General features: G+C 41.6%; 1 protein-coding gene across 1 annotated transcript; it reads left to right on the forward strand.

Annotated features, from left to right (window-relative positions):
• The first annotated feature begins 3,120 nt into the window (after positions 1–3,120).
• On the forward strand, positions 3,121–21,509 carry TAB1 (TGF-beta activated kinase 1 (MAP3K7) binding protein 1). The gene is made up of 11 exons (XM_087723200.1): positions 3,121–3,262; positions 5,390–5,526; positions 6,034–6,187; positions 8,273–8,359; positions 10,580–10,718; positions 10,971–11,084; positions 14,526–14,637; positions 14,749–14,893; positions 17,902–18,124; positions 19,982–20,138; positions 20,872–21,509. The coding sequence occupies exons 1-11, from the start codon at positions 3,188–3,190 to the stop codon at positions 21,074–21,076; spliced, it is 1,548 nt and encodes a 515-aa protein (XP_087579326.1). The 5' UTR covers positions 3,121–3,187; the 3' UTR covers positions 21,077–21,509.
• Positions 21,510–23,781: the final 2,272 nt, after the last annotated feature.

Here is a 23,781-nt window from a genome sequence, read left to right on the forward strand (position 1 = left end):
TCAGCTCAACACCTTCATCTCTTCACCTAACCGGCTCTACTGTCTGTTTTCCCCAACCTTGTCTGATTTTTGAAGCAGGCCCCAAGGAAAGTGCTGCTCTTGGTGTGAGAAAAGATGCATAATCTTACTTTATGTGGTTTTTAAAATCTCATTTTCCAACCTGAAAGCTTTTCAGGGCAGTTCACACAATACTAAAATGTCCTTTGTTTTCTGAGAAAATGGGGAAAGAACCAAAGCACCCATCCGCAGGTCTTGTTTTTTTTATGTGGCTTATACCAGTCAGCAAGTGACAGAGGACTTCTCAAGGTAACCTAAAATGGGGATTCCTCCATTTAAAGATCTGGCTGCTTGTCTTCACAAGGCAGTGGCTTCCAGCCATTAGCATGGTGAGCTAATACTTTATACCTAAACGATCAAACCTTATCATCAGTCCATTGTGTACAGAGGCATTTGGGTGTCAGGCACCCATTGGGTACAACCCAGGGGGAAAAGAAGACAAACCACTGGATTCATTTCATCATATGGTTTTTCCAATGGCTAAGATTTCTGAAACACATTCTTGCTGGGACATTAATAGATTTCTATTAGGAAGTGGCTAGTTCTTGATCTACGACCAAAATTAAGCCCAACATTTCTGTTGGTAAATAAAATCATTTGTTAAGTGAGTTTTGCTCCATTTTATGACCTTGCCACAGTTTTTTAGTGAATCACTGAAATTGTTAAGTTAGTAACACGGTAAGTGTTAGTAACATAATTGTTAAGTCTTAGTAACATGGTTGTTAGGTGAATCTAGCTTTTCCGCGGACTTGTCCAAAGGTTGCAAAAAATGATCACATGACCCTGGGACACTACAACCATCATAACTATGAATCAATTGCCAAGCATCTGAATTTTGATCATGTGACCATGGGGATACTGCAATGGTCCTAAGGGTGAAAAACAGTCATAATCACTTTTTTCAGTGCCTTTGTAATTTCAAATAGTCACTAAACAAACTGTTGTAAGTTGAGGATTACCTGTACTGTATGACACTGAATAACCAGAGTAATGTAATGGCAAGAAGCCTTCTCTTACCAATTTCCAAAGCATTTCAATACAAATCTCAGGTTCACAGCCAGCCAGTCAATCTACTAACCCTTTCCAAGCCATTCAAGAAATAATCCATTTAATTTACAGTTCTGCAAGTTTTACATTGGGGTCTTTTGAGAACAACCATAGAAGAGTCCTCCTGGACCCACAGCTGACCTTCGAACATCATTTGTCAGCTGTGACCAGGGGGGCATTTGCCCAGGTTCACCTGGTGCACCAGTTGCGTCCCTACCTGAACCGGGAGGCACTCACAACAGTCACTCGTGCCCTTGTGACCTCTAGGCTGGAATACTGCAACGTGCTCTACATGGGGCTGCCCTTGAAGAGTATTCGGCGACTTCAGCTGGTCCAGAATGCGGCCGCGCAAGCGATAGTGGGTGCCCCTTGATTCACCCACGTAACACCTATCCTCCGCGAGCTGCACTGGCTGCCTGTTGATCTCCGGGTACACTTCAAGGTGCTAGTTGTCACCTACAAAGCCCTTCATGGTATTGGATCTGGGTACTTGAGAGACCGCCTACTGCCAATTACCTCCTCTAGACCAATAAGATCGCATAGATTAGGCCTCCTCCGAATTCCATCAGCCAGCCAATGTCGACTGGCAACTACCCGGAGGAGAGCCTTCTCGGTGGCTGCTCCGACCCTCTGGAACGAACTCCCCGTGGAGATTCGTACCCTCACCACCCTCCAGACCTTCCGCATAGCCCTTAAAAGCTGGCTGTTCCAACAGGCCTGGGGCTAACGACTTGTAACCCCACTCGAATGGTGTGACTGTTGTGTTTTTAACGGTGTATGACTCTATGTTTTGTAACTTGTCTGTCTCCCCCCCCCCCCATTCAATTGTGAGCCGCCCTGAGTCCCCTCAGGGAAAAGGGCGGCATACAAATAAAGTATAAATGAAAATGAAATGAAAATGAAAAGAGAGGCCATCTTGCATGTAAAACCTGGCTTGGCTGCTCTAAGGCCTGTTGCAAACGCATTCATTCATCCCCCATTTCTCCAGGAGCTCATGGGGAAATCCCCTCATTTAATCCTTTTATCCTTACAACAACCTTAGCCTCCTCCGTGAGCTGCACTGGCTACCTGTTGGTCTCCGGGTGCACTTCAAGGTCCTACTCACCACCTATAAAGCGCTCCATGGTAGTGGATCTGGCTATTTGAGAGACCGCCTTCTGCCAATTACCTCCCTGCGTCCCATCAGATCGCATAGAGTTGGCCTCCTCCGTATTCCATCCGCCAGTCAGTGCCGACTGGCGACTACTCGGAGGAGAGCCTTCTCTGTTGCGGCTCCGACACTATGGAACAATCTCCCCGTGGAGATTCGTACCCTCACCACCGTCCAGGCCTTCCGCACAGCCCTCAAGAACTGGCTAACCCGTCAGGCCTGGGGATAATTTTATTTCGCCCCTCCCGAATGTTGAGTGAATGTTGAGTTTTATTGTCTAATTTATTTTGTGCACATTTCTTTTTTCGTATTGTCCCACACTCCCCTTCCTTTTTTTGATTGTAAGCCGCCCTGAGTCCCCTCAGGGAAAAGGGCGGCCTATAAATAAACAAATCTAAATCTAGGTAGGTCTGACTGAAAGCTACTGCCCTTAAACCAGCTAGGGTAAAAGGCATGTGGAATCAATCTCTAGACTAAAGCCAGGACCTTAAAACCCTAGGTTACAAATTGGTGCCACTTTGAAAATGAGTGGTAAACTTAAAACTTAAGCAAAATTGCGGTAAGAGAAGAAGGCACCAAAGGAAACATGCAATTATCACAAAATATTTTGCAGGCTACTGAAATTTCTCAGATGATCTAAGATGTGGATTCGCAGACTTAAAAGCCCCCAATTCTGTGAAAGTGTACAATATACAGCAGTTGCTGATCAAATACTCCGCTTCAAGGTTTAGAAATATATGATCTGCCAGTTGGTGCTGATGTCCGCGTCGCTCCTCCTGTTTTATCTGCAAAATACAGCAAGACAAAATGCAGAAGAGCAAAAGCAACGAGCCCCAATACTTCCTCCCGTCCTCTCGAGGGCGCTGTCGACCGAGGGAAACCAGTACATCCGATGGCCATCCTGCAGCCCGATCCTACCTCTCTTGCCCGCCGATGGGTGGGAGGAGGCCAGGAGGGTATTGCTTCTGCGTAAAGATGGCGGCAGTGAGGAGGAGTCATTTGCAGAGTGTGAGCAGCTCCGCTTTTTCTATGGGATCACGGGAGGGGTGCGGCGGGCGGGGGTAGGGGAGAGTACGGACGGAGGAAAATACCACTCCCGGATTTCAGGGAAGAGTCGGGTGGCTCGCGGGCATCTCTTCCCCCTGCCTTGCCCACCGCACGGAGGGATGCTTTCCTGCAACGATAACGGAAGGGATGGGCGTGCAGGCAGAGGTGCACGGGGTGCTCCCTTCCAGCCGTTGAAGTAATCGGAGCCAAAGGCATAGAGAGGTTCCCCTTTAATGACGCATTTTGGGATGCGTAGTTTTCTATGCGCCAAGATAATCTCCCGCGGTAGGCTGGGGCTGATTTGGAAGAATAGGCGTTGCACCCACACAGCCAGAAGAGGCACCGTTGCCAAAGGCGGGTGCGCCCCATTCTCGTAAGCTGCAAAATGTTGGGCGTGTAAATAGGGTATATCCTAAAAGTCTGCGGAGATTCTCAGTCATTCAGGTCATGGTTGTCCCAAAGGTGCTTTTTTTTTCAAGAGACAACTGGACAAAATCAAAATAGAACAGCCTTCTCTCAACAGAGGGGGAAGGGGATACGACATCATCTTCCTACAACATAGTCCTTTCAACAGTTCCAAGAAGGCTCCACATCCACACCCATTTGCACCACTCAGGTGACCCGATGACACAGATAAACCTCCTTAATGACCAAAAGCATGCAAATGGCCAGCTTTCTGTAGGACTGTAAATCCTTCCATTCCCGCTGAAGAAGCTTCTTGGATGAGAAGCAAAACATCTTGAAAGAAAAATCAGAAAGTTCAGTTGCCTCTTGAAAAAAAGTGCAGGTTTGGGGCTAGATCCTAACTTGTCTCCCAAACTTTTGAATGAAAGCAGACATCCTTTATTACCTGCAGTTATCGGATGAGAAAGTGCTCTGTCTCCCCGCCCTTTTTTTCTTCCGGGTACAGTTGGCAATAAACTGTAAATTAGAAACTAACCGAATTGGAGTAACTTCATGCTCATAATTTTCACCAAATACGCATGAAAACGAAAAACTTTTCCACTCCAACTGTCCCCAGGAATATATACGTATTGTATTTACCAGAGAAAGAAATTAAGTGAAATCAAAACATGGTTGCTTTTATAAGATGCAACATATCAGTAAGATATTCCACTTGCACTATTCATGTACTTTGTGCATTAACATATTATCCTACAATCCAATTTTCTCAGTATAAAGAGTAAAGGAAAAACACTGATAATAAAACAGCTTTTGGTACTCTTATGATATTAATAATGTAGCAAGATAATTATATTTCTGGCTCTGGCATCTGTATACAATATAGCCAAGCTCAATTCAGCATTAGTCATGAGTAGCGCCTATCAGGATCTATTTTGCAGATTTCAGTTAGCTTGCAGCTTCCAACCTGCACTATTTGCACTCTTGCCCTTAGACCCATATTAAAAAAGGAACTACTTTATAAATACTTAGGCAGCGTTTCTAGGGAAGATTATTCTAAATGAACATCTTACAGTTCTGTTGTGGATAGACAAAGATGTAGATGTAGATAAATTTATTTATAGGCCGCCCTTTTCCCTGAGGGGACTCAGGGCGGCTTACAACATATAGGGAAGGGAGTACACACAATGACATATAAAAACAGTACGTAATTAAAAATAAAAGCAACATTCATTCATCATTCGGGAGGGGACGAAATCTTGGATCACCTCTGCAATCCATGTATATACTGAGGGAGAAGAGTTGTGGCTTTCTGGAGGATAACTTTTAGAAGTGCAAGAGGAGTATTATTGTCTGAACTACACATAGAAAAATAATTAAATGATGGCAACTAAAATGTATGCCTCTTACTAGTTTTACAGGACAGGTTATGTATATTCAGACGGTAGTATAGAGTATGCATATATGGGCATTTAATATCTGGAGCTAGGTTTCAAGAAGCAGGCAGTAAGTAAGAGTGATGCAGTAGCAGAGAAAATATGGTTGAGGTGGCAAGATATGTGTAAGTACGAAAAGGATCTTAAGTGTCTTAACTGCTAGCACTCTGATAAGGCAATCTGATTAGAATGCCATTTATTCCATTTGCTTTTATTGAGAAATGGAGCTTTTTTTCTTGTAAATATTTAGGAGCAGCTTTCAAGCTGGACAGATGACTTGCCGCTATGTCAGCTCTCTGGTGTCGGTTCAGCTTCTAATCGTTCCTACACTACTGATGGAAAGAGCACTGAAATTCATCCCTTAGAGGATAACTGGTTGAAATTCAGGTAAGTAGCCACAGATTTGAATGGAATTGTTCAATTGAGCAAGGCAGGGGGTGTCAAACTCGATTTCATTGAGGGCTGCATCAGGGTTGTGTTTAACCCCTGGGGGCTGGGGTGGGCATGGCCAGCTCAATATCACTTGTGTCGAGGGCACCTATGATGGCCCAACCACTCTGCCAATGAAGACAGGCTCCTGAGCTCTGTTTTTGGCTGCAATGGCTTCCTGCAGCCCTCTGCCAGCAAAAACGGAGCTTGGGATGGCTGCAGCCGACCCTCTCGGGCTCTGTTTTCGCCGGCAGAAGCACTGCAGGCCTGTCATTTGCTGTTTCCAGGGCAGCGCTGTGGGCCACATCAAAGTACTCCACGGGCTGGATCCGGCCTGCGGGCCTTGAGTTTGACACCCCTGGAACAAGGGTACAATTTTGACATTCTTTCATTTGGTTTTCTCTGGCTGTTACTCTGCTTACATAAGAAAGAGCACTGCTTACCTATCCTGACTCATTTTGACAGAAGTGAGAATAATTGCTACCTCTATGGAGTCTTTAATGGTTATGATGGTAACCGAATCACAAACTTTGTGGGAGAGAGGCTTTCTGCAGAACTCCTACTGGGCCAGCTGAATGCAGAGCAGGATGAGGCAGAAGTGCGCAAAATCCTGTTACAGGTAATAGAACCTTCCTCTTTATGTATAATTGTATTGGAATTTGTAAATGAAAAATAGAAGACTAGGAAGAAAATAATATCCAACAAATTATGAAATTGTATTCTTCCAAAACCAGATATAAATCATTTGAATTAATATACACTCAATTTTTCTGTAATACCATCAATCTATTTTCTATGCTTTCTGATACGTACTCTGAGGACTTCAGTGTGCTTGGAATAAGTTTTTTTGAAGGTTTGATTTCAAATTAAAATTTAAAGAAGTAATATTTAAACATTTAGACCCATTGATAATCCATTACTAAGTATGCAACTCTATTCCATATAACTTAGAAATATCAATAAATTCAACTTCCATTTTTCAATTTGTGATGTGGACCTGGTTTAATTTCAATAACCGACAGTATAAAAATGAGACTGAGATTTCTCTGAATCTGCCGTCTGATCCATACTGAAAAATCAAAACATGCTAAGTTGAATATCTTGCTACTGATGTGTGTTAGCAAAGAAAAATATTATCTGTAATTATTAAAAATCCTTGATTTAAATAATTATTCCAGGATTTTTCCATGTTTTCTAATAGAACATCTCAACTATTTTTTAATTATTCCACAAATTTATATATTCATGAGACTTAGCGTCAAAGTCCAATATAGCTTCAATGAAGCCCAAATATTTGGGCTTCATTGAAGTTATATTGGATTTTGATGCTCATGATGCTAAGTAAGGAAATAAAAAATGTTTTTGCTATACAAATATAATATAGAAGATACATAATATTATGTGTGTGTGTGTGTGTGTGTGTGTGTGAGAGAGAGAGAGAGAGAGAGAGAATGAATGAATATAAAAGTAATTGCTGGGCTCTTAACAGACATACTTGTCACTTTCCAACACAATTGTTAAGGGTTTATACTCAGTTCTCATTTCATAAATGATGAAATAAATTGCCAATTGTGGAAACACTGATAAATTAAAACCTTCAGGAAATAATCTCAAGTTAGCCAATGAAATCCTTTGGTGGCTGTCTCTCTCTAGAAAAACCATGCTCTTCTTTTCTAGGGTGCATCTTTAAATTAAAACTACACAAAAGTTCAGTATTATTTTCATGTAGCGGGAATCATTATTGTATGATACTATGCTAAGAATTTGAAAATAGTAGTAGTAGAATAGAAAGTTTCTTAAAATTTAAAAGTTATTAAAATAAAGCCAAGTACCATTTAGTAAAGTCACAAAGATTTTAGTAAACATCGATGCCCCATTTCTATCTCTTGATATGTTAAAAATGCAAACTTAGTTTAAAAAGAAATTTATGGCAAAACTCACAAATATTCTAAAGGGTTTGATAAAAAATAATAATTTGTGGCTTTAGAAAATCCGAGAAAATGGATATGCTTTTAAAGGCTGCCTTTAATACAGCTTCTGGAGAACACTTAATTTAATAATTGACACTTCAGGATTGGCAAGTCCCTCTTCCTGTTCACCTTGTACCTTTTGTCAGAAAGCAAACATACTCTCAAAAGTTTAAACTAAAGACTGCAGCTTGAACAATTAACCGAAATGCTACAGTGGTGCTTAAATGTTTGTGAACCTTTTTGAATTTTCAATATCTCTGCAAAGATATAACTTCAAATGTAATCTGTTTTTCATATAACTCCTAAAACCAGATAAAGAGAATACAATTAAATGAGTTGAAAACATTACACAAGTTCACGGTTTTGAATCCCTGAAGCCAACCCTCAAACCTTGTAGTATTTTTTTCCTACTATTTTCTTTATCTGCTTATTTTATTCATTTATACTGTCAATTAGACATTTCAGCCTGTTTGTCCAGTGGAAGAGAAAATAAGAGTGGTATGAAACTGTCCTGATGAAAGTAGTGGGATGTTTTGGCACAAACAAAAAAGATGTTACATGTATTCCCACAGATATTGGTATGAACATACCAGCATGGGCACATTTAGGGAATTCCTAGAAAATGATATAATATTTGGAAGAAAGAATCATCTGATCATTTCTATATAGCTGACTACAAATATTTAGGGATCTAATAGGCTGTTTCTATTAATCTATTCCTGATACTTTCTCAGGCCTTTGATGTGGTGGAACGAAGTTTCTTTGAGTCCATTGATGATGCATTGGCAGAGAAGGCCAGCCTCCAAGCCCAGTTACCAGAGGTAACTCTATATCTTACTAGGCAATTCCAGGAATGTTGACTTCACATTTTATTTTTTGAAGCCCTAATTGCTTATGTGTTATTTTAGAATGTGGGTAGATGAGTGCTATATGAGTAGGAGCTGCAATAATAGAATATAAATACTGTATGCACAAAACTGGGCCCGTGTAGTCTGTTAAATAATTAAGAAATAATGCAGTCCTTTGAGAGGTACTTCGGTGTAGTGGTTAAAGCGCCAGGCTAGAAGATTGTGAGTTTTAATACTGCCTTAGACATGAAGCAAACTGGGTGATCTTGAATCAACTCTCTCCCAACCCTAAAAAGGAAGCAGTGGCAAATTACTTGCAAAATCTTGTCAAGACAACTGCAAGGACTTGCCCGGGAGTCACCAGGAGTCAACACTTACTCAAAGACACACACACACACAAAGTCTTTTAATGTCCTATGTTTATAACTACTACATTAATTGGAAATTCTGTTTCGTGCAAAGCACAAGTACCGTATTTTCACGACTATAAGCCGCACTGAAAATCCTAAAATTTGATCAAAAACCGGCAGTGCGGCTTATAACCCGGTGCGCTTTATGTGTGAAAAAAGATCGAAAATCTCTCCCTCCCGACGCTCAAACTTGAAGCTCGCAAGCATGCACACGTCCCTCGGGTCTCTCCCTTCAACCTCGCTACTTTCTGAGTCGGAGCAGAGAGCCACCCAGCTCCCAGCCCCTATAGACTGGGCTGTTCCGTCACCCCCGCCGCCGCAAGAAGGGATGGCAGACCGGCGCAGCCCTTCAGGATTTGCCGGTGCCGAGCACCCCATCCGCCCCGGCAGTCGCCCTGCCTAACTCCGCTCCGCGCCCCAGCCGGCTCTGCGCTGCCGGTCAAGGGCGCGCAGGTGGCCGGTGCGGCGCCAGTCTTCCCAGCACACCACGCCGGCCGGGCAAGAGCCGGGAGAGCAGCGGAGCCCGAAGCCTCCCGCGCCAGAAATGTCCCGCTAGCCGATGCCTGCCACGTGCGCCCACCCGCCCGCCTCGGGGACCGCAACCCGGGTGCCCTGCCAGCCCCCATCCCCCCCCGCCTGGCTCACCGATGCAGATGACATGGGGCATGCCGCAGCAGGCGTGCAGCCAGAGGACTCCGAGCAGGGCGGCGGCGGCGGCAGCGGAGGTGCAGGAGTGGGCCAGTGGCGGGCGCGGGGCATGGCAGTAGGTCAGCATCCTGGGCGGGCGGGCGGCGGGCAAGGCGCGGGAGGCGGAGAGGACAGAGCGACCTGACCGCGGCGCCCCAGGCCCCCGCGCTGGCAATCTCCCGGGGTGGCGTGGCTGCGCGGGGCCGCTCAGCGGAGGAAGGCGGCCGCCTGGCGGGAGAGGCTCGGCCGAAAGGTGCCGGGGCTGGAGCCGCAGAGCCAGGCATGCCTTCCGCCCGGGAAGTCCTGCCCCTTCATCCCCGAAGGCCGGCGCGCGGTGAGGGGGGCCGGCGTGGAGGCGAAAGTACTTTGCACATGCTCCACGGTCGCCGCGCTCTCCGTCCCAGCCTTCGCCGAAGCCGGCGGGCTGCCTCCCGAAGAAGCCGCCGGAGCGTCCCAAGCCAGAAAATGCCCCAACTCGGGCAGACGGAGTTCCAGTTGCAACCTGCGCACGTGATTCGATGAGGAACCAAGGGGAGCCGGGTCTCTGAGCGCAGCTTATAACCCGGTGCGTTTTATATGTGAAAAAAGTTTAAAAAATTAACATTAACTGATACTGCGGCTTACAATCTGGTGCGGCTTATGGTCGTGAAAATACGGTATTTGGAAAGGGAAATGTTTTAACAATCCTGACCCAGTATAGAGATGGTTAGCTAAAAACAATTGAATGCCTTTGTTGTTTGGTAAGTTGTTTTGATCCTGTCAAATGCTGTTATGTGATTATTCTTTTTAGATTAAAAATGTGCTAGGATTTTAGAAGACCAGCCCATTTGTTATGACATAAACTTTGTGGATTGGAGTCATTTTTGTCAAATGCATGTTGTGTTTTCCTTACTTGACAGATATATATATATATATATATATATATATATATATATATATATATATATATATATATATATATATATATATATATATATATATATATATATATATATGTACGTAGGTAAAGTAAAATATAAACAGAGCAATTCTTTTCTTACATAGAAGATTACCAAAGTTTATTGCTGATAAGCTTAGTTATGGCTTTGTCTTCTAGGGAGTTCCCCATCACCAGCTGCCTCCTCAGTACCAGAAAATTTTGGAGAGGTTGAAGTCTGTAGAAAAGGAAATCTCTGGAGGAGCCATGGCCATTGTGGCAGTGATTCCTAACAACAAACTTTATATCGCTAATGTAGGTGTGTTCCTCTTCTGCGCTCTTTCGACTTGGCACTTTCTGAGTCCAGCATTAAGTGATGAGAGTTGGTTGGTTGGATGACAATATATTTCTCCAAGGAACATGCTTCTCTGACTTGTCAAAAGACCACAAAAAAAAAATAGCTCTGTGAAATAGCTTGGAATTGTAGCATGAAACAAAAACATTATTGATCATAGGACGGTAGTGGTCAGTTACAGTTTCTGGCTTTGCATTGTACATTCTCTCTCTACAGGAACAAATCGTGCACTTTTGTGCAAATCTACTATGGATGGATTGCAAGTGACACAACTCAATATGGATCACACTACTGAGAATGAAGATGAATTATTCCGCTTTTCACAACTGGGTAAGAAATGTTTCCCTGGAATAACACAACAAAATCAAGTCAACCAGTCTTGGATCAAATAAAGGCTGACTTCATATAATTTGGCAATGTGAGGTGAATATATGATGAAGTAGTTAAAATTAGTATGCTTAACAAAGTGGGAAGAAATAAATCATGGATATAGTACATTGGATTAGTGGAACTCTCTTGAAAACTATGAGTTATCATTGGGAACATTAGTAGGTGAGCCTTTAAATGCCTAGCAACCCAGAATCATATGCAAGTCTTTTATTCTTAACTAATTAAAAATAACCACACAAGCAGTTAGCTGAAGCTATGATGCAGAAGTAGGCAAAGCCATGGAAGAAAAAAATTCTAGAAGAATGCTTTAAAATCCCCCACCACCCTAAAGAATTAGCATTTTAATTTGAAGCAAGCTTGGATAAAACAAAATATATCAGGGTTCTTATGGAGTAGTTTAATATCAGTGTTTATACTATCAAAAAAGTATTGTGAATTTTTTAAGTACCGTATTTTTCGGAGTATAAGACGCGCCCTGTTCCCTCAAAAAACAGGCTGAAAATCTGGATGCGTCTTATACACTGAATACAGCATTTGTTTGCCTCCCAAAACCCCGCCCCTTCACCAAAATGGCCGTGCCTCTAGGAAGCTTTTAGAGAGCTCCGGGGGGCTGGGGAGGGCAGAAATGAGCAAAAAACGGTCCATTTTTTACTCAATTTTACACCACCACCCCCGCCCTCAGGACTGGATAAGCTTCCTAAAGGCTATCCATGCCCCCCCTTTTTTTTACAAAAAACAGGGCCATCTTTTGCTCATTTTTGCCCCCCCCCTCCCCAGGAGCACTCTGCAAGCCCCCTAAAGGCTATTCATGCCTCTTTTTTTTTTTTTTTTTTTTGAGAAAAAGACAGGCCCATTTTCATGAAAAATGGGCTGTTTTGGGGAGGTTTGCAAGAGTGCAAAAACTTTTTTTTATTTGCCTCTTCAAAAGCTTGGTGCATCTTATACTCCGGTGCGTCTTATACTCTGAAAAATACGGTAGATCCCAGATTACTTCCCTGCAGTAGGAGGAAGAGATTCCAAAATAAGATATTTTTTTGCTGAGGTTTTTCTTTTTTGTTTTGTTTCCCTACAGAGTACCACTGTTTATTGATGGGTTCTCTGGTTAGCAGTGTCAAGCTAAAGCATGCCCAATTGAACAGGTGAAGGTAGTAATCTCTCTCCTTCCCACTATAGGAAATACATAATTGAATATCTGAATATCAGGTTGCAAAACTAATATTTCATTTAGTCTCAGCTGCAGTATTCCCAGTTACGGAGAATGAATAGTTAAACCAAACACATAAGCCAAACATTTAAATTTGTTCCAATATGTGTTATACGTGGCACAGAAAAACATTCACCAAAGAATCTAGTTGCCTTCAATAGGTGAGCTGTTATCTATGCAGCCACTAGGAATCAAACCCAGGTTAATTAAATGGCTTTCTGTTGTATTCAGGAGGGTTTGCTATGGCTTGCTATGTACCAAAAAGATGCTTTGAGCTCGCCCAAATGTTGTTTTTTCATCTATGTTTGCTTTCTAAGTAAGAAAATTAATTCAAAATGATGATTATCCCAAGATTAGAGAACATTATCCCATCTTCTTCTGCTTGTTAGGAAGCATATAGGTTTTTATGTTGTGCTATATTGCTTTGCTATTCCCCGTCCTGGCAGCCTGCTGGTACTCCTAGATTTTAGCTAATTTCAGCATTAGTAATTCAGATTTTAAAAAATTCACAAAGAAGTTGTTGGAATTATTTAACGGAACAGTATGGTGGCTGAAAAGTTAGGTGTTGGAAATAAATCTCATAAATTATATTGGGAAATTTCAATGTTCTGTTCCCCTCAAAACTGGCTTGAGTCTAAATTATTCTAAATTTTATTTACATCTCAAACTAAGATTTCTTAGAAAGCTCTCAATTTTTCCTTTGGAGTAATCAATTCAATGAACAGTTCTTACAGTGGGGTAGAAAAATGATAAATCTGAAGAAAATTAATCTATAAATATTTTGATTTAAGTTACATTGCTGTATGAAATGAATTGAGATGTGATTAAAGTGTTTTGAAGTATATGAAAGTTTTCCTGAGTTCTCTGATTTGTAGTTGTTTTAATTTATGAAGGCAATGAAAGCTGATTTCAGAAAAAAATGGTTGACTAATCAGTTTGTAAATGCAGTGATACTAGATGGTGTAAGAACATCCAGGATAAGAAGCAGCTTCTAGAACAGGGGTGTCTAACTCAGGTCATCACAGCGGCATCACGTGATGTATCGGGCCTTCCCCCCCTTCGCTAAACGGGGCGTGGGCGTGGCCAGCAAGTGACGCATCCAAACCGCGGGCCTGGACTTTGACAGCATTGGTCTAGAACAGTGATGGGCAACCTTTTTGGCGTGGTGTGTCAAAAATCGGCAAAAAATCGAGCATAACTCGCGTTGTGTGTCACTTCGACAAAAACATAATTTTGCACAATTTATAGTTTAAACTACAAAAATGTATAATTGCAATATATAATTGTATTTAATAAACCAAAAACAAATTATTTAACATACCTGCTTAGTAACTTCTTTGTTCATCAGTCGATTTCGTATGTTGCCCTTGATATTATTGAACTTGTTTGGGGTGCCGTGAACCAGGGCTGTGGAGTCGGCTGCTTCCAGCTCCACGTCCTCATCAACATGCTGCTCCAGCCCGCCCCTGCTATGAATATTCCTAGTGACGCGAGGGCGAAGAATATGAATATTCATAGTGGGGGCGGGCCGGAGCGGCATGTTGATGAGGACGTGGAGCTGGAAGCAGCAGACTCCACAGCCCTGCCGTGAACTGAGATAAGTGTGGTGCGGTCGTAACCGACAGTCCCAGAAGTAGACTCTCTGTGCCGGCCTGACTGGAGAGAGGCGCGCACTGTTCCCGCGCTCCTCTCTTGCGGGTCCTCCCTCGCCGCGCTGATGACGGGTGTGCGCACGGCACGCACGCCTTACCAGCAGCCCCTGCGCTCAGAAAGGGGCGGCGGCGATACAGTAAGTGAGTGTGGGTGAGGGAGATCACACGACCCCCCCCCCCGTTCCTCCAGCACAGATTCTTTCATCCTCGGCGGCCGTGCAGGAGCCGAGGATGAATCGCATGAAATCCTGTGCGTGTCACCCCAAATGGCTATGCGTGTCAGCACTGACACGCGTGTCATAGGTTCGCCATCACTGGTCTAGAATATGAGTCTGCACTTTCTTTCCAATAATTAACTAAAGCTGAAAGTCAGTTCTCTGTCTCTCCTTCTTAAGTTCATGATCTCTTCCCTCATTGGCTAGTCAATTTTCCACCTGACATTGCTGTCCCCTGACTTGGAATGCAAATGTAAACTCTTAGTACATGTACCTAAATCAATGAGGCTTTTATTTTATACCCCGGTAGGTTTAGATGCAGCAAAAATAAAGCAAGTAGGAACCATAGGTGGGCAAGAAAGTACTCGGCGTATTGGAGATTATAAGGTCAAATATGGCTACAGTGATATTGAATTTCTGAGGTAAGGTAAAGCTTGTTTGTATCTTACATTTATTTCTATATTTGATTTTGTCGTATTGAAAAATTCTTTTTCATTGCATTATATAGTACTAATTGGGATTTTTCTTTGAAGTGCTGCGAAATCTAAGCCAATCATAGCAGAGCCTGAAATCCATGGTGGGCACCCATTGGATGGCGTCACAGGCTTTCTTGTGCTCATGTCAGAAGGACTCTACAAAGCTCTAGAAGCTGCTCATGGACCTGGACAAGCCAATCAGGTAGTGACTCCATAGCAATTAAAACTGTTCTTTTGCACCACATTATTGTCTTCAGATCTAAACTGAAAGGTTTCAGTTTAGTGCTTATAATCTGTGGATAACGGTGCAGCATTGTAGATGAGCCATTCTTGTAGATGCATGGCCAATAATTTAGAGAGAACTGAACATTCTAAGATATGCAGTATATACAGAGCAAAAACTGGTGTTTTATTAATGTTATATTTAGAATGTAGGAAACAGATTTCATATTCTAAAGTGCAACCACCATTGGTTTATTGGTTTATCTTGGGACCTGATAAGCTGCTTATTCCAGGAGTTACATAATAACCCTAACAACCCCTATCAAATTCCTTCAGGGAAAGAAGGGTTACTGGCTTACTTGCCTAAGATGCTACACTAATTCCAGAACCTTTTAACCATAATAGAATATCAGAAGTTGTGATTGCATTAGAATTAAATAATAGTTTTAATTTTATCAATTTGTTTGTAAGCATTCGGAGAAAAATAAAATTCATTTTTTTGAATCTGCATTTTAAAAATATTTCTTCAGAATTGATTTGAAGCAGTAGTAAGAGACCATGATCACCCAGGATTAGATGCTAGTTTTAAACTGAAGTTATTTCACCGTACAGCCTTTTCATTGGTTAATAGCTCAAAAGTGGCCTGTTATTTTTCATATAAATAGTATGCACAAATAGTACTTGTCAGATAGTCCAAAGAAGAGCTGAATTCTTATTCCAAATAGGAAACAAAATTAGGATAAATGCCAATGACAACCCTGAAAGTATGAAATTAAAAATTCCCATTTCATCAAACAATTATAAATTATATGTTCAACAATTCACTGAATGTCCTTGCCAGAGAAAAGTATTCCACATCCAATATAGTCACTTACTATAGTTGAATAAATATGGAAAGTCCCTTTAAATTGGATACAATAAATATTTGTTCTAATGTTCTTCTGGAAAACTATCATGTCCAGGAATTACATAACTTAATGATAATTTCCCAAAGTCAAAGATGTAAAGGAAAAATTGACTGATTTTATGGTAAATGTGATAATTCATCTTCTCTGTTTTATTTAAATCACGTTTAAAGGATTATTGCTGCACAGTTTTTAAAAAATGCTTGATTAAGAAAAAATATGTACATATATACGTATATATTTTTGATATCCTAAATAGATTGTAATATGTTTTTACTTAATTTCTTTAAAAAGTCAATAACTTATAAGAGGTGTATCTTCTACTCCAATATTACACCGCCTTCTGTAGTTTAATAATAACTATTTGAAAAGTATAAACCTCACTGAGTCCACCTTTTGTAGAAACAAAATATTTATATTGGTCTGAGGCACATAGAACAATAACAATAGTTTAAATGTTTCCTTTAAAAATGGTTGCTTTTATATAAAGCATATGAAATGCAAACCTGAATAAATGTTTTTAGAAATGATGATGTAATTGAGACCCAGTGAAATAATTAACAAGAGTATTTTTAGGAATACAGACCTATATCCCCAGGAAAAGCATCATATTCTCTCCATCCCTAGTAGTTCCACCAGAGAGACACAAGCAGTAATTTTTGACCACTTAGATAACTTGACATTCAAATCTGTCCCAAAAACCTATAGAAATTTCCTTCCTTCCTTCCATCCATTTCCAGTACTTGGGAAGGAAGAGTCAAAAAATAATCTCTCCTTGTAGGTATCTTGTAAGGGCTACATTGGGATTAGAGAAGACAATATTTACGTTTATTGTTGACTGAAAACTCCCTACTGACCTTTTTGTGTAAAACAAAACCAAAAAAGTATGACGTATGGTTTTGACAATCAAATAGGAAAGATTATTGAAAGAAGAGAGTTGTTATGTAGCTTAAGAAGTAAATTTACAATCAAACTTACAGCTGCTGTAAGATTGGAAGTGCTTTTTATATTTTTCTTCTACCATTTTTTCTTTTTGCATTTTAGTTTTCTTTGATTTCTTTTTGATTATGTTTTATGTATCATTTTTTAGTTTATATTAATTTTTATTCCTTATTTTTAAAACTTACAATAAGATTATATTAAAAAATGAAAGAGTTATATTGGAAGAGAAAATATATGGGTCAACATACAAGTAAACCATGTCCATATCACCACTGATGGAAGGTTTTCTGTATGTACGCACCAGGGGTGGGTTCCTGCCAGTTCTAACCTCTTCTATAGAAGTGGTTCCACAAATCTACAGTGCCGTTTAGAACCAGTTCCAGCTCCCTCCCCCGGCCCGTCTGCACATCATCAAGATGAAGAGCGAGAGGAGGAATTCTGGGAGTTGAAGTCCACAAGTCTTAAAGCTGTCAAGTTTGAACCCCCTTTTTTTTCTAAAGGGTTAGGAGTGTAAGGGTCTTGTAACTTGACAGCTTTAAGACTTGCGTGCTTCAAATGCCAGAGTTTCTGAGCCAACATTTTGGTTGCTAAGCAAGAGCGTTGTTAAGTGAGTTTCACCACATTTTACAAGTTGGCCAAGCCCACCCAGTCACATGACTGCCAAGCCACTCCCACTCAGTCACATGGCTGGCAAGCCACTCCCACAAAGCAGGCCACACCTACAGAAGAGGTTCTAAAAGAATTTGAAACCCACCACTGTTACGAACGTACTTGCAAGAAGAATGTGCAGTCCTTTCAAGTAATCTGACAGAAAGCTTACTAGGTTTTATACCTGTCCACTTCAGATGGATTACTGAGATGTCATCCTAGTGTTTATCCAGATCTTTGGGAACTGTTTAGCCATGAACAACTTTCGTGTAATGTCGCTTTAAGAGCCCAGCCATGATCTGATTCTCAGAGTTTTGATCATAGGATACTTGTTCTGGTTGGTGCCTATTTTGGGGCAGGATCCCCCGCAATTGTCTAAACTGCAGCTGCATTGTGGCTGCTCACAAATAAGTAATTCCTAAGTGATGGGAGCAACATCCTCAGGGCTTTCCATGAATCACATTTAGTGCCAGTAAACTACTTCCTTTTCCAGGAAATTGCAGCCATGATTGCCACAGAGTTTGCGAAGCAAACTTCATTGGATTCTGTGGCTCAAGCAGTTGTAGATCGAGTTAAGCGTATTCACTGTGATACCTATGCCAGTGGTGGTGAACGGTCCAAATTCTGCTCTCGACATGAAGACATGACAGTCCTAGTAAGAAATTTTGGATACCCGCTGGGGGAGATGAGCCAGCCCACACTGACTCCAACACAAGGTATGGGAAAGTTAAATATTTCCATGACAGAAATTGTATGTAAAAGACAGCAGCAGATTTAATATAATACAATAATACAATACAATAGCAGAATTGGAAGGGACTTTGGAGGTCTTCTAGTCCAGCCCCCTGCCTAGGCAGGAAACCTTATACCGTTTCAGACAAATGGCTATCCAACATCTTCTTAAAGACTTCCAGTGTTGGGGCATTCACAACTTCTGGAGGCAAGCTGTTCCACTGATTAATTGTTCTAACTGTCAGGAAATGACAGTTATAGAGCCGAGGTGGTACAGTGGTTAAATGCAGCACTGCAGGCTACTTCAGCTGACTGCAATTCTGCAGTTCGGCTGTTCAAATCTCACCGGCTCAGGGTTGACTCAGCCTTCCATCCTTCCGAGGTGGGTAAAATGAGGACCCGGATTGTTGTTGGGGGCAATATGCTGACTCTGTAAAACCGCTTAGAGAGGGCTGAAAGCCCAATGAAGTGGTATATAAGTCTAACTGCTATTGCTATTGCTAAATTTCTCCTCAGTTCTAAGTTGCTTCTCTTCTTGATTAGTTTCCATCCATTGCTTCTTGTCCTGCCCTCAGGTGCTTTGGAGAATAGCTTGACTCCCTCTTCTTTGTGGCAACCCCTGAGATATTGGAACACTGCTATCATGTCTCCCCTAGTCCTTCTTTCTATTAAACTAGACATACCCAGTTCCTGCAACCATTCTTCATATGTTTTAGTATCCACTCCCCTAATCATCTTTGTTGCTCTTCTCTACACTCTTTCTAGAGTCTCCACATCTTTTCTACATCGTGGTGACCAAAACTGAATGCAGTATTCCAAGTGTGGCCTTACCAAGGCATTATGAAGTGGTATTAACACTTCACGTGATCTTGATTCTATCCCTCTGTTTATGCAGCCTAGAACTGTGTTGGCTTTTTTGGCAGCTGCTGCACACTTAAATATGGCTCATATTTAAATGGTTGTCCACTAGGACTCCAAGATCCCTCTCACAGTTACTACTGTTGAGCAAGGTACCACCTATACCTGTGCATTTCGTTTTTGTTGCCTAAATGTAGAAACTTACTCTTTTCATTTATTTATTTATTTATTTATTTATTTATTTATTTATTTAATTAATTAATTAATTAATTAATTAATTAATTTTATTTAGACCTGTACTCCCACTCCATTGGTTACGTGAAAGACAAGCATATAAGGAAAGAGGCACACATACAACATTATAAACATCTTATTGTCAGGGTTCCAAATAGCATCTGAAAGTAAATCAGAGTCTGAGGCAAAGCTTTCTTCAGAGTTCCAATTTATTGAGAGTCATGTTGGCACATCTGGGAAAACCCAAATCTGAAGGCTTCCCGGTTTTCCCAGCCAGTTGAAAGTTCAAGATCTTGCCCCCACACCCACAAGTCCATCACATGGTCCAATCTTCCACTGCCATGCTGGCAGCTTCTACCCATCCAGTTCTGGTCCGGTGGAGAGGTACAGAGGTGCAACGACACCTCTTTCTAGAAAGGATTTTGTTATGGCTACATATCAATCTCCCCCTCCTATTTTCCCACAATAGAAAATGCACAGTAGAATAATAGAACATGTGGCAGGCCAAAGATCCAAAAGAAAAGATGGCTGCAGGCCTGACACTTGTGAGATTTTGATTTGGATTAGGATAGTATGAAGCAGCCATAATGCTATTTTTTTAAATTAACAATATAAGCTATTCATCATTGAATTAAAGGGCCATGCTTTTAATGTGTGTGTGTGTGTGTGGAGGGGGGGAGGGTTTAGAACAAAGCTACTGGCATTTCCCAATTTACCTATTCTTTCATGATGTATTTCTGTACCTCTAGGTGGTCGTGTCTATCCTGTGTCAGTGCCATACTCTAGTGCTCAGAGCACAAGCAAGACCAGTGTGACTTTATCACTTGTGATGCCTTCTCAAGGTCAGATGGTCAATGGTGCCCACAGTAGCTCTACGCTGGATGAAGTCACACCCACTCTTACCAAGTAAATGTTCCCTGTTAAGTTTTATTCCCTATTACCCTTTATTCCTGATCTCCATGGAATACTGGATTTGTTACATTTTTTTCTTCTTCTAGATGCTGCTTAATGTAAACTTCCAAGCCCTGTGCTGTTCAACATTTTTGTTAATGACCTCAAATTGACCTCTCAAAGAATTGAGAGAATATTACATAATTTTCCAGTGACACAAAACTAGAAATGGCTAACACAAAAGAAAAAGAGAAGATTCCAAAGACAAGCTTAGACACGCTTGAACAAGTGGCCAAAACGAACAAGGGAGAAATTAATCCTGCATGGGGGGGGGGGGGAAGGAATGAAGGTCACAGGCATGGGATTAGGGAAAACCTGGCTTGTTGTGACACACATGAAAAGAGTCCAGAGTGTTTCATCAGCTAAAAACTGATAAAAATTGATACATAACCTTGTGTCAGCAAGGACAGTGACAATGTTAAATCTAAAAAACCTTTCAGAATCTAAAACTTCTTTCCTAGGGTCTCCAAACAAGTTAAGTGGGACATCTTGCTCAATTATCACAATCCCAGTTTTCCCTGTTATGGTTGTTAAGTGATTGTGCAGAGGGGTCTTGGGGATGGGGCAAGCTTTGAGAGGCCCCACTGTAAATTACCTTTGCTATGTCATTTGTGAAGATTGAATGAATGATTGCTTTTCTTTCTCTCTCTCTCTCTCCCCCCCCCTCACTTCATGGTTTTACCTACAGTCAAAGTCCTACTGTGACTCTTCAGTCTACTAACACTCATACCCAGAGTAGCAGCTCAAGCTCAGATGGAGGCCTTTTCCGTTCTCGTCCTTCTCATTCTCTCAGGCCGGATGAAGATGGGCGCGTTGAATCCTATGTAGACTTTGCAGAGTTTTACCGCCTTTGGAATATGGACCACAGTGAACAGGGGATACTCACTGTGTAACAATGCATGGAGAGTAACCCCTGTGAAGTCCCATCAGACAGTAGGTTGCAATTCATCTCTTGGCTGACAACATTTTTCTACAAAGCATGATCTTTTGGAGACTTCGGGACAAATTGCTAATGTGATGATTCTCATCAACTTGTTGAGCATATTTACTCCTATTGAATTCTTTTCTAATGGTCTCTTCCACTGTGAAATCTTGTGGCATTCAAGAGGGTTGCAAACCCTTTTACTGCATGGCTGTAGAAGAAGAAGAATAGTCAGCAGCCAGACTCCTCTTATGGATAGGTCCACAGCAAGTACCTGTCAAGAGTGTGTGTGTATGTATATATGTATGTGTGTGCATCTTGTTGAAGGCATAAATCTGGGAATACTTATGATATCAAAGATACCTCTGATTTGCAAAATAAATGCTAACTTATAGTTACTACTATAGGTTTCCTCCTGCTGTGAATCCATCTGGAGGGTTCTGGGTTGGGGAATCACTTTAGAGGCCTGGCAGCCTCACCTTTTGGTTCCAGGGATCCCTTCCCCTTTCTGAATTTTGAGGGCAGGGCTTGTGAGCCCTCGCCCCACCCCTGGTTGCCACAAGGACGAGGTTTCCGACAACACAGGGCGGGAGGAAAAACAAGTCCCATTTGAAAGTAGTCCAATCTCCTGGCTAAGTGGCACTGCTTGAAGGCACCGGCGGAGCGGTTTCTTGGCTGCAGGCAACGCCTGTCTCCCTCCATGCCGGGACCTTGGTGTGAGGGAGGCATGTGCGCGAGGCAGCTGACAGGCGGCTGGTCCTGAGGTGCCCCAACGGATCAGCCCTGCTGAATGGGATGTTCAAGAACACGTTCCAGAGCAGCTCCAGCTGTAGAACTCCTAAGGAACAAATACCGTCAAGGTTTTAATCATTTTAGAGCTTCAAAAACAGATATCTTTCAAAAGAATAGATGACATTCACATACATTATCTCAAATACTGATCCACTAATTTTGCTGAAGTATAATGGAAACGAAAGAACCTGCCATTTCAACTTGTGATCCATTGTAAAAAAATGGGGCAGGGGGTTTGGTTTTGTACATCATGACAATCTAAATATGAGCAAATCATAGGTTATTGTGAAATATATATATGAGCCAAGCCACTGACTCATCAATAGCTGTCCTAAGAATCATTAGAGGGTTCAGACAATGGTTCAGAAAAGACTAACCTTTTGGCACCCTGGTGAAAAGGACAACACAGTTCAAATCAAATTAAGTTTATTACAGTCGAAGACCAGAGACAAAAACAAATAAAAACACTCAAGGAATATCCAGTTAAAAATTCTAGAATAAAATAATAAATAACAGATAAAATCTATATTAAAATCACAATTTGGCATTCAATCTGTCCGATACACATGGCCTAATTATACTATAAAATCAATCCTTAAATTTAATAGTCATTAAGTACTAAAATGCAAAAGTGTAGTAATGCAAAAGGGGTTGCTACATTAGTTGTGGAAAATAGCTATGGTGGATTAATCATGTTTCCGCCGAATCCTGAGTGCTGCTATGCAGAATCTAGCCGCCTGCGCTGTAATCACAGTTTGTCCTTAAGCAGCCATTGGAGATAATCCATGTTAGAACGGCCAGGATACCTATTGATTATTGGGAGGATATGATTTTCCCCAAATATTTCTACAGAAAGAGCATCGAAGGAATATGTGTCCAATCATCTCCCCTTTTCCCAAGCCACTGGAGCAGAGTCTTTCAATCAATGGTATCTTTTTATACTTGCCGTACGAGACAGCCAATGGAAGCACATGGCACCGTGCGAGTGGCAATGCTTTCCAGTGGTTCGTCGTCTCCAATTGGTTGAGATAACTGGCGGTAGTAACAACATATCTAATAGAACTCTGGAGCCACAAACAACGGAGCTTTCCCTAAGTCTGCTTGCCTCTTGATGTCCCTTTGTTGCAAGGTTTGTTTTGCTTGGTCATAGTCTAACTTGAGTATTGAGGCTGGAGAGAAGCCTAGTTTGGCAAGGTTGGATTCAACGGCCTTGATCCATGAAGAGGAGAATTTGTCTTGGAGGATTAATGGAGCCTTGTGGGAAGAAATTAAGCTTTAGCCAAAGGTTTAAAGAAGCTTATACAGATTCTTGCTTTGACTTTTGTCAATCATCTCTCCGGGCGCAGAAGTGCATTTGAGACACAAGGCGGCATCTGGAGAATTGCTGTAATAAATTTTGATTGAATTCTTTCCAAAGGTTTGAAACATGAGGCTGAGAGTCTGACAATCCCATAAAGGACCTTGTGCTAGCGATTTGGCCAAAAAACTTAATTGCAGCAGGAACATAGTATCTTCCCTTTCTGCAGAAACATTTGAAAATGACCTTTGCTGATCTTTGACCAAAGGCAGCCGCATATTCTCTATGTGCTTTTCTTGAGCCAGTGGCATGGATGACACCCCTAGGTACTTAAAGGTGGTTACTTGCTCTATATCATAATCATTAAGATTACATGAGCCGAGTTTTAGCTTTTTTGCAAAGGACATAATCTTAGTTTTCTGATAATTTATGTCCAGTTTATTGCAAATACAATACTAGAGAAGGGCTCGCAAGGCTTTTTAAAGTCTACAGGTGCCCTGAAGGTGAAATTCAAATACTTTGGCCACCTAATGAGAAGGAAGGACTCACTGGAGAAGAGCCCAAATGCTGGGAAAGATGAAGGGCAA

Source organism: Thamnophis sirtalis, unplaced genomic scaffold (assembly GCF_051295495.1).
Source record: "Thamnophis sirtalis isolate CommonGarterSnake01/CBP01778 unplaced genomic scaffold, rThaSir2_p1.2 scaffold_9, whole genome shotgun sequence".
NCBI classification, from domain to species: domain Eukaryota; kingdom Metazoa; phylum Chordata; class Lepidosauria; order Squamata; family Natricidae; genus Thamnophis; species Thamnophis sirtalis.